This window comes from Schistocerca cancellata, chromosome 9 (assembly GCF_023864275.1).
Source record: "Schistocerca cancellata isolate TAMUIC-IGC-003103 chromosome 9, iqSchCanc2.1, whole genome shotgun sequence".
In the NCBI taxonomy this organism is placed as follows: Eukaryota; Metazoa; Arthropoda; class Insecta; order Orthoptera; family Acrididae; genus Schistocerca; species Schistocerca cancellata.
The window spans coordinates 132,253,528-132,267,411 of NC_064634.1; the positions used below are offsets into that span (position 1 = coordinate 132,253,528).

At 39.5% G+C, this 13,884-nt stretch overlaps 1 protein-coding gene across 5 annotated transcripts in view; it reads left to right on the top strand.

Moving 5' to 3' along the window:
* The window catches only part of LOC126101145 (tyrosine--tRNA ligase, cytoplasmic), a 113,508-nt gene that overhangs the window by 34,801 nt on the left and 64,823 nt on the right, over positions 1–13,884 (top strand). For all 5 annotated transcript variants that reach the window (XM_049911837.1, XM_049911834.1, XM_049911836.1 and 2 more), the window contains 4 exons: positions 2,751–2,926; positions 4,351–4,472; positions 12,647–12,787; positions 12,898–13,083. In XM_049911837.1, the coding sequence (XP_049767794.1) occupies positions 2,751–2,926; positions 4,351–4,472; positions 12,647–12,787; positions 12,898–13,083 (625 nt within the window). The remainder of the gene's footprint in view (positions 1–2,750; positions 2,927–4,350; positions 4,473–12,646; positions 12,788–12,897; positions 13,084–13,884) is intronic.

Below are 13,884 nucleotides of genomic sequence, written 5' to 3' on the forward strand. Positions count from 1 at the left end.
TCAACTTTGAAAATTAGATTTCCAAGTGATGTAAAGTACAAATCATCTACTACTGTAATTAACATACTTGTTAGTAACTGATTGAGTACTGTAAAAATCTTGTAATCATAAAGCTATTGGTTTGAATCTGTATAGTTGTAACTTTCATTCTGTATTTATTATCAAATGGAAATGTTAAGTGACAAATATTTAATCATATTTTTAAAAATAAAAGTAACATTTTTTTAAAAGTTACTGTTCATAACAAAATAAATTAAACTTTGGTACTTCCTAAATGCTTTACTTTTAAATAAAAAAAGTTGTATACATCAGTAATACTATTCAATCTTTAGAAATAAAAATATATTTCATTCTATATTTAATGTTTCAAACAATTTAAAATCCAGGATGGAATGTAACAATATTATGAGAAGGAAAGTTGCTTCTCACCACATAGGGGAGATGCTAAGTCGCAGATAGATACAACAAAAAGACTCTCACAATTAAAGCTTTCGACCATGGGCCTTTGTCTCAACACACACACACACACACACACACACTCTCTCTCTCTCTCTCTCTCTCTCTCTCTCTCTCTCTCCATTGCGCGCACGACTGCAGTTGCAGGCAACTGAAACCATTTAATGTTTGTACCAAATTTTTATTTATTTCAGTAATTGCATTTTTATATGATTAGTAATTAAAAATAGAAATGATGTTATTTTTATTTTAAAAATGTGATTTACATTTACATGATGGTAATTTACATTTACATTTCTAACAAATATGAAATTGAAAGAAAAGTTTAAAAAGTAGTTGCTACTAGTGAGATTTAAACATTGACATTATTATTAAAAGTGTTCTGCTCTACGCACTCAGCTACCAGTGACTATGTTAATTAGTTCAAAACATTTGATACCTTAAAGCACTTGGAAACCTTCTGTTCTTCAAAGATGGTTTTTTAAAGAATTTCATTGTACACTTAAGAGATTTATACCCAGGTACTGAACTTCAAACCTTACACTGAATAGCCAAAGAAACTGGTACAACTGCCTAATATTGTGTAGGGCCCCCGCAAGCACTCAGAAGTACCGCAGCAGGACATGGTGTGGACTCGACTAATGTCAGAAGTAGTGCTAGAGGGAATTGACACAATGAATCCTACAGGGCTGTCATATATCATATGATATGAGGGGGTGGAGATCTCTTCTGAACAGCTTGTTGGAAGGCATCCCAGATATGCTCAATAATGTTCATGTCTGGAGACCTTGGTGGCCAGCGGAAGTGTTCAATCTCTGAAAAGTGTTCCTGGAGCCACTCTGTAGCAATACTGGATTTGCGTGGTGTCACATTGTCTTGCTGGAATTGCTGAAGTCCATCAGAATACAAAATGGTCATGAATGGATACAGGTCATCAGACAGGATGCTTATGTACAAGTCACCTGTCAGAGTAGTATCTAGACGTATCAGGGGTCCCATATCAGTCCAACTGCACATGCTCCATACCATTACAGAGCCTCCACCAGCTTGACCAGTGTCAAGTGGATTCATGAGGTTGTCTCCATACCCGTACACGTACATCCACTTGATACAGTTTGAAATGAGACTCGTTTGACCAGGCAACATGTTTCCAGTCATCAGCAGTTCCATGTCAGTGTTGGTGGACCCAGGTGAGGCGCAAAGCTTTGTGTCATGCGGTCATCAAGAGTACACGAGTGGGCCTTCAGCTCCAAAAGCCCATATCGATGACGTTTCATTGAATGATTCACACACTGACATTTGTTGATGTCCCAACACTGAAATCAGGAGCAGTTCGTGGAAGTGGTGCACTTCTGTCACATTGAACGATTCTCTTCAGTCATCGTCGGTTCTGTTCTTGCAGGATCTTTTTCCGGCTGCAGCGATGTCGGAGATTTGGTGTTTTATCAGATTTCTGATATTCATGGTACACTCGTGAAATAGTCAGATGGAAAATCCCCACTTCATTGCTACATCGCAGATGCTGTGGCTCAAATCACTAGTGCAACGACTGTAACACCATCTTCAAACTCACTTCAATCTTGAAAACCAGCCATTGTAGCAGCAGTAACTGATCTAACAACTGTGCCAGATACTTGTTGTCTCGTATAGGCATTGCTGACTGCAGTGCCGTTTTTTGCCTGTTTACATGTGTCTGTATTTGAATACGCATGCCTGTACCAGTTTCTTTGGCTCTTCAGTGTATAAGTATGATGAAGATTGAAGAGGGTCAGTTGCTAAGGTCACATTGTGAGTGTGTAAGGCAGTAGGCTACATTGTGAATAGTGAGATTTGTTTTCCCAAGAATGAATTCTGCATAGTGCTTACAATGGTCCAGCAAACTACTTTTTCATTTTTTACCACAAATAAACAGTACATAGCAAATCAAAATGAACCACATCATTTAGCAGTAGGTTGTACAGTGCTGATTCACATACTATTTTTTTTCATTACTAAGATTAGAACACAAAACCATAGAGGCTGTAAGTCTTCTTCTAATTAAGAACTAGATCCCAAGAAGCCTGGAAAAAGATGCTCGCACTGTAATACGGTTTGCATTAGCTCATTTAATCATGTATTGGCTGTTATCCTATTTGCACAATATCTGGTCAGTTTAACTAGTTGAGTCATTTGATATTATTTGTGTGTGTGTGTGTGTGTGTGTGTGTGTGTGTGTGTGTGTTTGTGTATTAGTAATCTCTGATATCCTGGAAATATGTGACTTTAAAGATGCTGAGTGACATTCTTTACTGCAGGTAACAATTCTTTTTGCGGATTTGCATGCATATCTTGATAATATGAAAGCACCATGGGAGCTTCTCTCTCTCAGAGCCCAATATTATGAACATGTTATCAAAGCAATGCTGAGTTCTATAGGAGTACCACTGGATAAGCTAAAATTTATCAAGGGCACTGACTACCAGCTGTCAAGGTAAATGTCTACATTTCTTTATTAGCTTTAGGTCTGTATGTATGTATTACTTCAGTATAAAAATATCAATATTACATTCTAAGGTCAAAACTGTTCTCATTTTTATAAGGATGTTGGTAATGAGGTATGAGCATTAGTAGTAGTAGTAGTAGTAGTAGCAGTAGCAACAGCAGTAACAGTAGGTCGAAAAAGATTATATTTAAATTTCACACTGCTGCCCAGAAGTATATTAAAATTATTACTCTGTTTTCAATTCAAACTATCTCATACTATAGAAGGAAGACAGTTACATTGTTCGCAGTGAGCTGTCAGGTGTAACGAATATATCTCACCCCACACTTATACATTATGTATAGGTATATCATTTTTACAACATACAAAAATATCATGGTCTGTTACAGAATTAACTGTTGAAAGATATGCTTCAAAACTTTACAAATATTCTGGATGCACGAAGCTGTGCCTGTCTTATTTACATGGCCACAGGTTAGGGTGAGTTGAGCATACCAGTAAAGGTTGTCATCCTTTACATGCCATCCTTAATATGTACAAACAGAGAGCTAACACAACACTGACAATATCTACCACATTTCTGTGTTGTTTTTTGGAATGTGGGTAGTGGTAAAAGACTATTTGTAATGTAGCCCGAACTTGTTGGAAGTGAACAGTTTGTGAGTTGGCGAAACCAATTAATGTGATACCATAAGAATAAATGCAGTTCATGTCGTGGCATGTATTTTAGATATAAGTTTGATTGTAGAAAGTACACTTATAAGTCACTTCAACTTATTAGAATTCTCATATAGATGAAACATAAGGACTGTAACTCACACACACAATCAGTTTTTTTTCCTTGGAGGCTATTTATTTTCCTATTAACTGATGTCCTGTGGCATAGTTGAAAGGGTGTTATAATGCTTCAGAGTTTCTGTTTCATGATCCAGTTCATACCTTCAAGCTTCAATCTGTGGTTGGTTGTAGGAACTTTTCTTGCTGTCAACATTACTTTTTCATCTGACAATGTTCCTTGTGTAGGAGGGGAGTAGTGACTTCTTGGCTATGGTTCTATGTTACACTCACAAAGACATTGCACAGTTATAGGGGTACAACCCCTATGATTATTGGTACCTTACAAGATATGCATATTATACAACAATTCTGATCAAATTTGCTGTTATAGTTCTGAATGAAATAGCATGGATAATTAACTATATAACAGTAAATTATATTTATTTGCCATAACATTATCGTGATTTGTAGAGTGTGTATGTGACGTCAATTATCCACCTGAGAAAATTTTACCTACCCTACAAGATGGTAACTGATGCCAATATTGAAAATGGTCAGTTCAGTTGCAGCTGTCAAAACTGTAAAAATGTTAACAATTTTATCCACTGTCTTAGACAATTATGTTCTCTTTCTAGGGAATACACCCTTGATGTATACAGATTAAGTTCAGTCATCACTGAACATGATGCAAAAAAGGCTGGAGCTGAAGTTGTAAAACAAGTCGACCATCCTCTTTTGTCAGGTCTTTTGTATCCAGGTAATTTTTGAATTAGTTTAAAGTTCACTTGTTAATGATATTGCACTTACATCACATGTTGCAAAGTTTTAGTTTGCTTTTTAACTTTATAGAGAGAAATAAATATTAATAAAATTTACAAAGGAAGCAACAAGATTAAAACCAATTTAATGAGATCACTACTGGTATTCAGTAGCAAAATTTTTGGAGCTTGTTAAACACAGGAAACTTGAAACTAGAAGCTGTGAGAATTATAAATACAAGTATTAAAAGTTAGAGTTCATTTATTGTACTTATTGTGATTACAATTCTTAACTTTCTCTGCTTTGTATAATGTTGGCTTGAAAGGCATGTCTACCGTAGTGGAACCAAAATGAAACTCAACTCAGAAAGAAAATTCACCAGAAAACCTAAAACAATGATGTGGATCCCCGAAATGATTTAAAGGGGGCTTGTATACTAAAACTGTGTATTTAGAGCAGAAGTGGCACATGACATTATAGTTTATACTGCCAATCTTTTCCAAATAAATTAAAGAAACTTTTTCAGCATAGTCACAGAATCTCTACAATTCAAAGTTGTAGTAAGGGAAGTTGCAAAACCTAACAAATTTATTTGTACGTAATGATGTTTTATACTTTTTTACAAACTTTTGCATGCCTGTGTGAATGTAGATAAACTTTCTTTCATAAGCAAGATAGGTTCTTCAAAGAAACTTGCAAAATAGACATAATGTAGTTGTAAGTATTTATCTATTTGATGGAAAACTAAAATTAAAAATTTGTAGTGTAGTGTTTCAGTTTCAGTCTCACATTTGATTTAGAGTATTGCATTAAGAACGTGATGGTTTCCAGACCCTTCAGATCTGAAAACAGTAGGACTTAGTCCAAGGTGGTCTAGAAATGGAAATAAATACAAGAATTATGATGTGCAAGACCAAGACAAATTGCAAACAATTCCATTATACACTGGAAAGCTGTAATTTGAGTTTAATTATTATATTGGTGATAATGCTGCCACAGACAGTATTTGGTTTCAAGATCCTTATTTGCTATTCTCACAGCTTATGAACTCATAATTCCTAAGATAAAAAAAATAGTCAGATGTCTGACATAACATGAGCAATCAAAAATGAAGCTCCAAACTAGAGTGGCTGATGTAAGGGTTATAAACACTCAGAATACCACGTACCTCTAATTTTGAAACTGTCACTTTATTCTTATTGCCCAATAGTTAGAGTGAAAAAGGGAGGGAGTTTAATGAAAGGTACTGACCACACAGATATGCCTTTATAGATACAAGCATATCACACATTGAAACTCTTGCCCTCCAGGAACTACAGCAACATGCACAATGCCAACTCAAAAAACTCTCCACTCTGCTCACTTCCTACTACCACTATTCGCCTCCAAACCTCCCCCACATCACACTGACAAACCCTGTCTTGCAGACCTACTACATTTACCCCACCCTCAAAAACTCACTCCCACCACCACTCAAAACTGAGAAACCAAACATACCCCCCCCCCTCCCCCAAGAAGTATCAGTCCTTTCCAAAGGCCTCACCTTCTGTCCCACTCCCAAATTCAATCGTGCAGGACTTCTTAAAGACATTCTCTCCTCCTCCCAATCCTTACAGTGGGAACACTTTTCCCCACCAACCCTACCAATCACACTCAACCAAAGACCAGTGTTAAACACTGCCTGACTCACTTCGCTCCTCCTTCCATCCGTGATCCACCTGCACTGCCCCAAAATCACTCCCCTGTTAACTTTCCAGAATTTCTTGATCTTGTACCTTGCATCACCATCGTTCCTCAAATTCATCAACATGCAAACTAACCTTACATTTGCAGAAAGAACTGCAGTCCACCACCTAAAAGCTGATCCTGACCTTATAATCCTACCTGCCGAGAAAGGCCCCACCACTGTTGTTTTGAATCACGACGATTATCTAGCAGAAGGACTTCGCCAGCTCTCAGATTCGTCCACCTATAAATCCTGCCACAGTGACCCCAGTCCAGGAATCCAGTGGGATCTCCAGTCTCCCCTCAAATCCTTAGGCACAGCCAAGAACCTCTCCTCAGAGTCTCTCTCTCTCTCTATCTCTCTCTCTCTCTCTCTCTCTCTCTCTCTCTCTCTCTCTCTCTCTCTCTCTCTCCCCTCGCCCTCACCACTCCCCGCACTCCTACCTTTTAATTGCTCCTTAAAGTCCATAAACCCAACCCTCCAGGACACCACATTGTGGCCAGTTACTGTGCCCCCACTGAGAGAATCCCTGCTTTTATAGACCAACATCTTCAGCCTGTTACCTGCAACCAACCCTCTTACACAAAAAATACCAACCATTTCCTCCACCAACTCTCCACAGTCCCTATTCTATTACCACATGATGCCCTGCACATCACTATTGATGCCACCTCCCTTTCCACTGACATCCCTATTTAATGCCCATGGCCTTAACACTATTGAACACTGTTGTTGTTATCTTCAGTCCTGAGACTGGTTTGATGCTACTCTATCCTGTGCGAGCTTCTTCATCTCCCAGTACTTACTGCAACCTACATCCTTCTGAATCTGCTTAGTGTATTCATCTCTTGGTCTCCCTCTACGATTTTTACCCCCCACACTGCCCTCCAATGCTAAATTTGTGATCCCTTGATGCCTCAGAACATGTCCTACCAACTGGTCCCTTCTTCTTGTCAAGTTGTGCCACAAACTCCTCTTCTCCCCAATTCCATTCAATACCTCCTCATTAGTTATGTGATCTACCCATCTAATCTTCAGCATTCTTCTGTAATACTACATTTCGGAAGCTTCTATTCTCTTCTTGTCCAAACTATTTATCATCCATGTTTTACTTTCATACATGGCTACACTCCATACAAATACTTTCAGAAATGACTTCCTGACACTTAAATCTATACTCGATGTTAACAAATTTCTCTTCTTCAGAAACGCTTTCCTTGGCATTGCCAGTCTACATTTTATATCCTCTCAACTTCGACCATCATCAGTTATTTTGCTCCCCAAATAGCAAAACTCCTTTACTGCTTTAAGTGTCTCATTCCCTAATCTAATTCCCTCAGCATCACCCGACTTAATTCGACTACATTCCATTATCCTCATTTTGCTTTTGTTGATGTTCATCTTATATCCTCCTTTCAAGACACTGTCCATTCCGTTCAACTGCTCTTCCAAGTCCTTTGCTGTCTGACAAAATTACAATGTCATCGGCGAACCTCAAAGTTTTTATTTCTTCTCCATGGACTTTAATACCTACTCCAAATTTTTGTTTTGTTTCCTTTACTGCTTGTTCAATATACAGATTGAGTAATATCGGGGACAGGCTACAACCCTGTCTCACTCCCTTCCCAACCGCTGCTTCCCTTCATGCCCCTCGACTCTTACAACTGCCATCTGGTTTCTGTACAAATTGTAAATAGCCTTTCGCTCCCTGTATTTTACCCCTGCCACCTTTAGAATTTGAATGAGAGTATTCCAGTCAACATTGTCAAAAGCTTTTTCTAAGTCCACAAATGATAGAAATGTAGGTTTGCCTTTCCTTAATCTATTTTCTAAGATAAGTCGTAGGGTCAGTATTGCCTCACGTTCCAACATTTCTGCGGAATCCAAACTGATCTTCGCCAAGATCGGCTTCTACGAGTTTTTCCATTCGTCTGTAAAGAATTCACGTTAGTATTTTGCAGCTGTGACTTATTAAACTGATAGTTCGGTAATTTTCACATCTGTCAACATCTGCTTTCTTTGGGATTGGAATTATTATATTCTTCTTGAAGTCTGAGGGTATTTCGCCTGTCTCATACATCTTGCTCACCAGATGGTAGAGTTTTGTCAGGACCGGCTCTCCCAAGGCCGTCAGTAGTTCCAATGGAATGTTGTCTACTCCCGGGGCCTTGTTTCAACTCAGGTCTTTCAGTGCTCTGTCAAACTCTTCACGCAGTATCGTATCTCCCATTTCATCTTCATCTACATCCTCATTTCCATAATATTGTCCTCAAGTACATCGCCCTTGTATAGACCCTCTATATACTCCTTCCACCTTTCTGCTTTCCCTTCTTTGCTTAGAACTGGGTTTCCATCTGAGCTCTTGATATTCATACAAGTGGCTCTCTTTTCTCCAAAGGTCTCTTTGATTTTCCTGTAGGCAGTATCTATCTTACCCCTAGTGAGATAAGCCTTTACATCCTTACATTTGTCCTCTAGCCATCCCTGCTTAGCCATTTTGCATTTTCTGTCAATCTCATTTTTGAGACGTTTGTATTCCCTTTTGCCTCCTTCATTTACTGCGTTTTTATATTTTCTCCTTTCGTCAATTAAATTCAATATTTCTTCTGTTACCCAAGGATTTCTACTAGCCCTCGTCTTTTTACCTACTTGATCCTCTGCTGCCTTCACTACTTCATCCCTCAGAGCTACCCATTCTTCTTCTACTGTATTTCTTTCCCCCATTTGTGACAATTGTTCCCTTATGCTCTCCCTGAAACTCTGTACAACCTCTGGTTTAGTCAGTTTATCCAGGTCCCATCTCCTTAAATTCCCACCTTTTTGCAGATTCTTCAGTTTTAATCTACAGTTCATAACCAATAGATTGTGGTCAGAGTCCACATCTGCCCCTGGAAATGTCTTACAATTTAAAACCTGGTTCCTAAATCTCTGTCTTACCATTATATAATCTATCTGATACCTTTTAGTATCTCCAGGGTTCTTCCATGTATACAACCTTCTATCATGATTCTTAAACCAAGTGTTAGCTATGATTAAGTTATGCTCTGTGCAAAATTCTACCAGACGGCTTCCTCTTTCATTTCTCTCCCCCAATCCATATTCACCCACTATGTTTCCTTCTCTCCCTTTTCCTACTCTCGAATTCCACTCACCCATGACTATTAAATTTTCATCTCCCTTCACTACCTGAATAATTTCTTTTATCTCATCATACATTTCATCAATTTCTTCATCATCTGCAGAGCTAGTTGGCATATAAACTTGTACTACTGTAGTAGGCATGGGCTTCGTGTCTATCTTGGCCACAATAATGCATTCACTATGCTGTTGGTAGTAGCTTACCCGCACTCCTATTTTTTTATTCATTATTAAACCTACTCCTGCATTACCCCTATTTGATTTTGTATTTATAACCCTGTATTCACCCGACCAAAAGTCTTGTTCCTCCTGCCACCGGACTTCACTAATTCCCACTATATCTAACTTCAACCTATCCATTTCCCTTTTTAAATTTTCTAACCTAAGGGATCTGACATTCCACGCTCCGATCCATAGAACGCCAGTTTTCTTTCTCCTGATAACAACATCCTCTTGAGTAGTCCCCGCCCGGAGATCCGAATGGGGGGCTATTTTACCTCCGGAATATTTTAACCAAGAGGTCGCCATCATCATTTAACTATACAGTAAAGCTGCATGCCCTCGGGAAAAATCACGGCTGTAGTTTCCCCTTGCTTTCAGCTGTTCGCAGTACCAGCACAGCAAGGCTGTTTTGGTTAGTGTTGCAAGGCCAGATCAGTCAATCATCCAGACTGTTGCCCCTGCAACTACTGAAAAGGCTGCTGCCCCTCTTCAGGAACCACACGTTTGTCTGGCCTCTCAACAGATACCCCTCCGTTGTGGTTGCACCTACAGTACGGCCATCTGTATCGCTGAGGCACGCAAGCCTCCCCACCAACGGCAAGGTCCATGGTTCATGAGGGTGGGGTTGAACACTAACTCTCCCAAAACATGACAGATTCCAAACCCACAATCTCCTTTCTGGTCATCATGACGAGCTATATCCACACTCACAATTACTTCTCCTTTGAAGGCACCACCTACAAACAGGTACAAGGTAATGGCACCCACATGGCACTGTCCTGTGCCAATATATTCATGGGCCATCCAGAGGAATCCTTCCTAACCACCCAAAATCAAACACCTGATCTGGGCCAGATTCACTGATGACATCTTCACAATCTGGAGTGGCAGAGAGGACACCCTAATGACACTCCTCCAGAACTCAACACCTACTCAGCCATTTGCTTCACCTGGTCCTACCCAACCCAACAAGCCACCTTCCTCGACGTTGACCCCCACCTCAAAGATGGCTGCATCAGTACTTCTGTCTGTATCAAATCTAACAACCTACCAACCACCAGCAATACGTCCTCTTCGACAGTTGTGACCCATTCGTTACAAAGAAGTCCCTTCCATACAACCTAGCAACCTGTGGCCATCACATCTGTAGTACGAGTCCCCCTTGAAATATACCGAGGGCCTCACTGAAGCCTTTACAACCTGTAATTACCCTCCCAACCTTGTACAAAAACCAATCTCCTCTGCCTTCTCTCTCCAGTCACCCACCACCTCCCAAAGTCCCACTGTCCAGCCACAGAGGAGCATTCCCCTCTTGACTTAGTACCACCCAGGACTGAGTAACTGAGTCATGTTCCCCACCAGGGTTTCAACTACTTCATGTCATGCCCTGACATGAGAAGAGAGAAAGAGAGAGAGAGAGAGAGAGAGAGAGTGAGAGTGAGTGAGTGTTGTCTGTTTTCGATAAAGGCCTTGTTGGCTGAAAGATCACTGTCTGACAGTCTTTTTTGTTTGTTGTGCCTATCTGCAACTCAGCATCTCCAGTATATGGTGTGTAGCAACTTTCCTTTTCGTAATATTGTTACAAGCTACAATTAGGTTATTCTAAGGTAATCTACAGTCCAGTTATACTGGAGAATAAGAAGAAGAAGATGAAGGATGGAAAAAGTGCTTTTTCTCTTTTAGTTGCATGCTACTTTATGCAGACATCATTGATGTATCATAATTTTCACTATTTCCTTACTTTCTGTAATGAAGATTCGGGTCTTATTTGAAGTCACATTCTAATGTTGTCTCTCTTATTAACTAAGCCATAGGATTTTCTCACATCAGCCATCGCCTATTTTACAGTATGCAGATTTTGGGTTCAATGAGGATCAAATCCTTGTCCAGCCATCCAGATTTCACAAAAATGTATGAGGAGAATGCTAGGATGTTTCCTATGAAAATGATGTGGCCAGGCTCCTTCCATATTCTTGTCCAATTGGAACTTTGCCCTCTAATGACCTCATATTTGAGGGAACATTAGATGTTAATCTTCCTTTGTTTTTGTGGAACAATATTATGAAAAAGATAGTTGCTACTCACCATATAGCAGAGACCAACAAGACCATCATCAGAAATAGGCAGCAGACTCATACACACCCAAGCAAATGCAACTCACACACACATGACCACAGTCTCTGACAACTGAGGTCAGACTGTGAACAGCAGCACATGACGGGTGAAGCAACCGGGTGGTGGGGGTAAGGAAGAGGCTGGGGTGGGGAGGGGGAGGGATAGCAGGGTAGGGGTGGGAGATAGTAAAGTGCTGCTTGTGGGAGCATATAGGGATGAGGTGGAGAGAGGGTAGGGCAGCTAGGTGCAGTCGGGAGGTGAGACGGAAGGCTGGAGGGAGGGAGGAGGTTAGCAGAAAAGGAGAGAAGTGGAAAGACTGTGGTTGCATTGGTGGAATAGAGAGTTGTGTATTACTGGAATGGGAACATGGAAGGGACGAGATGGGTAAGGAAATGACTAATGAAGATTGAGGCCCGAAGGGTTACAGGAACATAAGATATATTGCAAGGAGAGTTCCCACCTGCACAGTTCAGAAAAGTTGGTGTTGGTGGAAAGGATCCAGATGACACAGGCTGTGAAGCAGCCATTGAAATGAAGCCATTGAAAAAGTTGACGGTATGGGTGGTGCCTGAGACTGGACTGTGTATGGCAGACTTACTGAAATCACTTTCACACTGGTCCAAGTGTAAACCATTAACCCACTCAATTACTATAATATGCCTGTCTTCCTCCCCTGTGGCTGCATTCTACTGGTGGTCCCAGATTGAAACCACTGAAACAATGCTCTGATTATTTATCAGGAACTTCAGCCTTGCTGTTCGGTCTGCTTTGATCGATCGTTGTAGCATCTGCATAATAATTTGTGATCCTTGGCTTGATGTTGCTTTGTTTTGCCCAAGTTATTTTTTGTTATTCATTAAACAGAATTATTCACAACTGTTTAACATTCCAAAATTAGATCTGCATAGAAAATGCTGCAAAAAAATTAATAAACTGGTCATGTGTAATGTGAGAATTATTGTTTTCCTTAGGACTTCAAGCACTAGATGAAGAATATCTGCATGTTGATGCGCAATTTGGTGGTGTGGATCAGCGTAAAATTTTTACATTTGCTGAAAAGTACTTGCCCCAGTTGGGATATTCTAAGAGAATCCACATAATGAATCCTATGGGTAAGGAGTTAAACTGTGTGGAGAAAAAACTAGATTGTAATAAATTATACTTGTCAATACTTGCAGCATTGCCAAACAATCATGATATGGAGAAAGAAAGTATTGTTTAGTTCCAGGGCTTGCTGGAGGTAAGATGTCCTCATCTGAAGAAGACAGTAAGATTGATCTTTTGGATTCACCAGCAGCGGTGAAGAAGAAACTGAAAAAAGCATTTTGTGAGCCTGGAAATGTCCAAGACAATGGGGTTCTTGCATTTGCTAAACATGTCCTCTTTCCATTGTTCAAGGAAGGTGAAGGTCAGTACTTACATGAAGAAATGATTATTCGTGAAGATTAACTTTCCATATTTTCATTTTTGTTGGGTGTAGATGGTAGACATCTCATTCTTGACACTTAGATTCTGTATAGGTAATAGAAAAAGAAGAGGAAAATTTCACTATAAGAATTCAGTCAAATGGGTGATTGATAGATGAATTTATCACTTCATTCCATGAACTTATTTTACACTGTATAATTTCTTTTACCTGTACTTGATGATCCAGTAACATTCAACCAAAAGCAATGTAAGTGGCATGTTCTGTGATTGTGCATATCTGTCCTAGATTTAACAGTTGATATAACTCTAATTAGAAGTTGCTTTCCACTTCCTATTAACTGGGTACTTTGTTCTGGTGCACCACGTACATCCCACCATTGCTTGAATGAATTGGTCAGATCATAATGCCTTGAAGATCTGATTGTTCATATGGGAACTTTAAGTTGAAGGCTTTTATTTAAAAAAATGATGAATCTCTTGATGAGTTAAAAGTAATGAAGATTTCTAGATGGAATACCCTATGAACAAAATGCGTTCAGTGACACATAAAACATAATGAACATAAAATATGATAACTTGGGAAAGAACTTCCATGAATAATGGAAGCTACACTTGCCATATAAGGCTGGTGTGACTAATACATGAAAAGCACCATATTGTTTATGTTCTACAGGGTTAATTTACTAGTTCACCAGTTTTCAGCTTACAAGGCCATCATCAGACTTGGCATTCCATTGTAGATAGATAGCATTGCTGAGCCAAAGCTGTCAAAAATATCAAG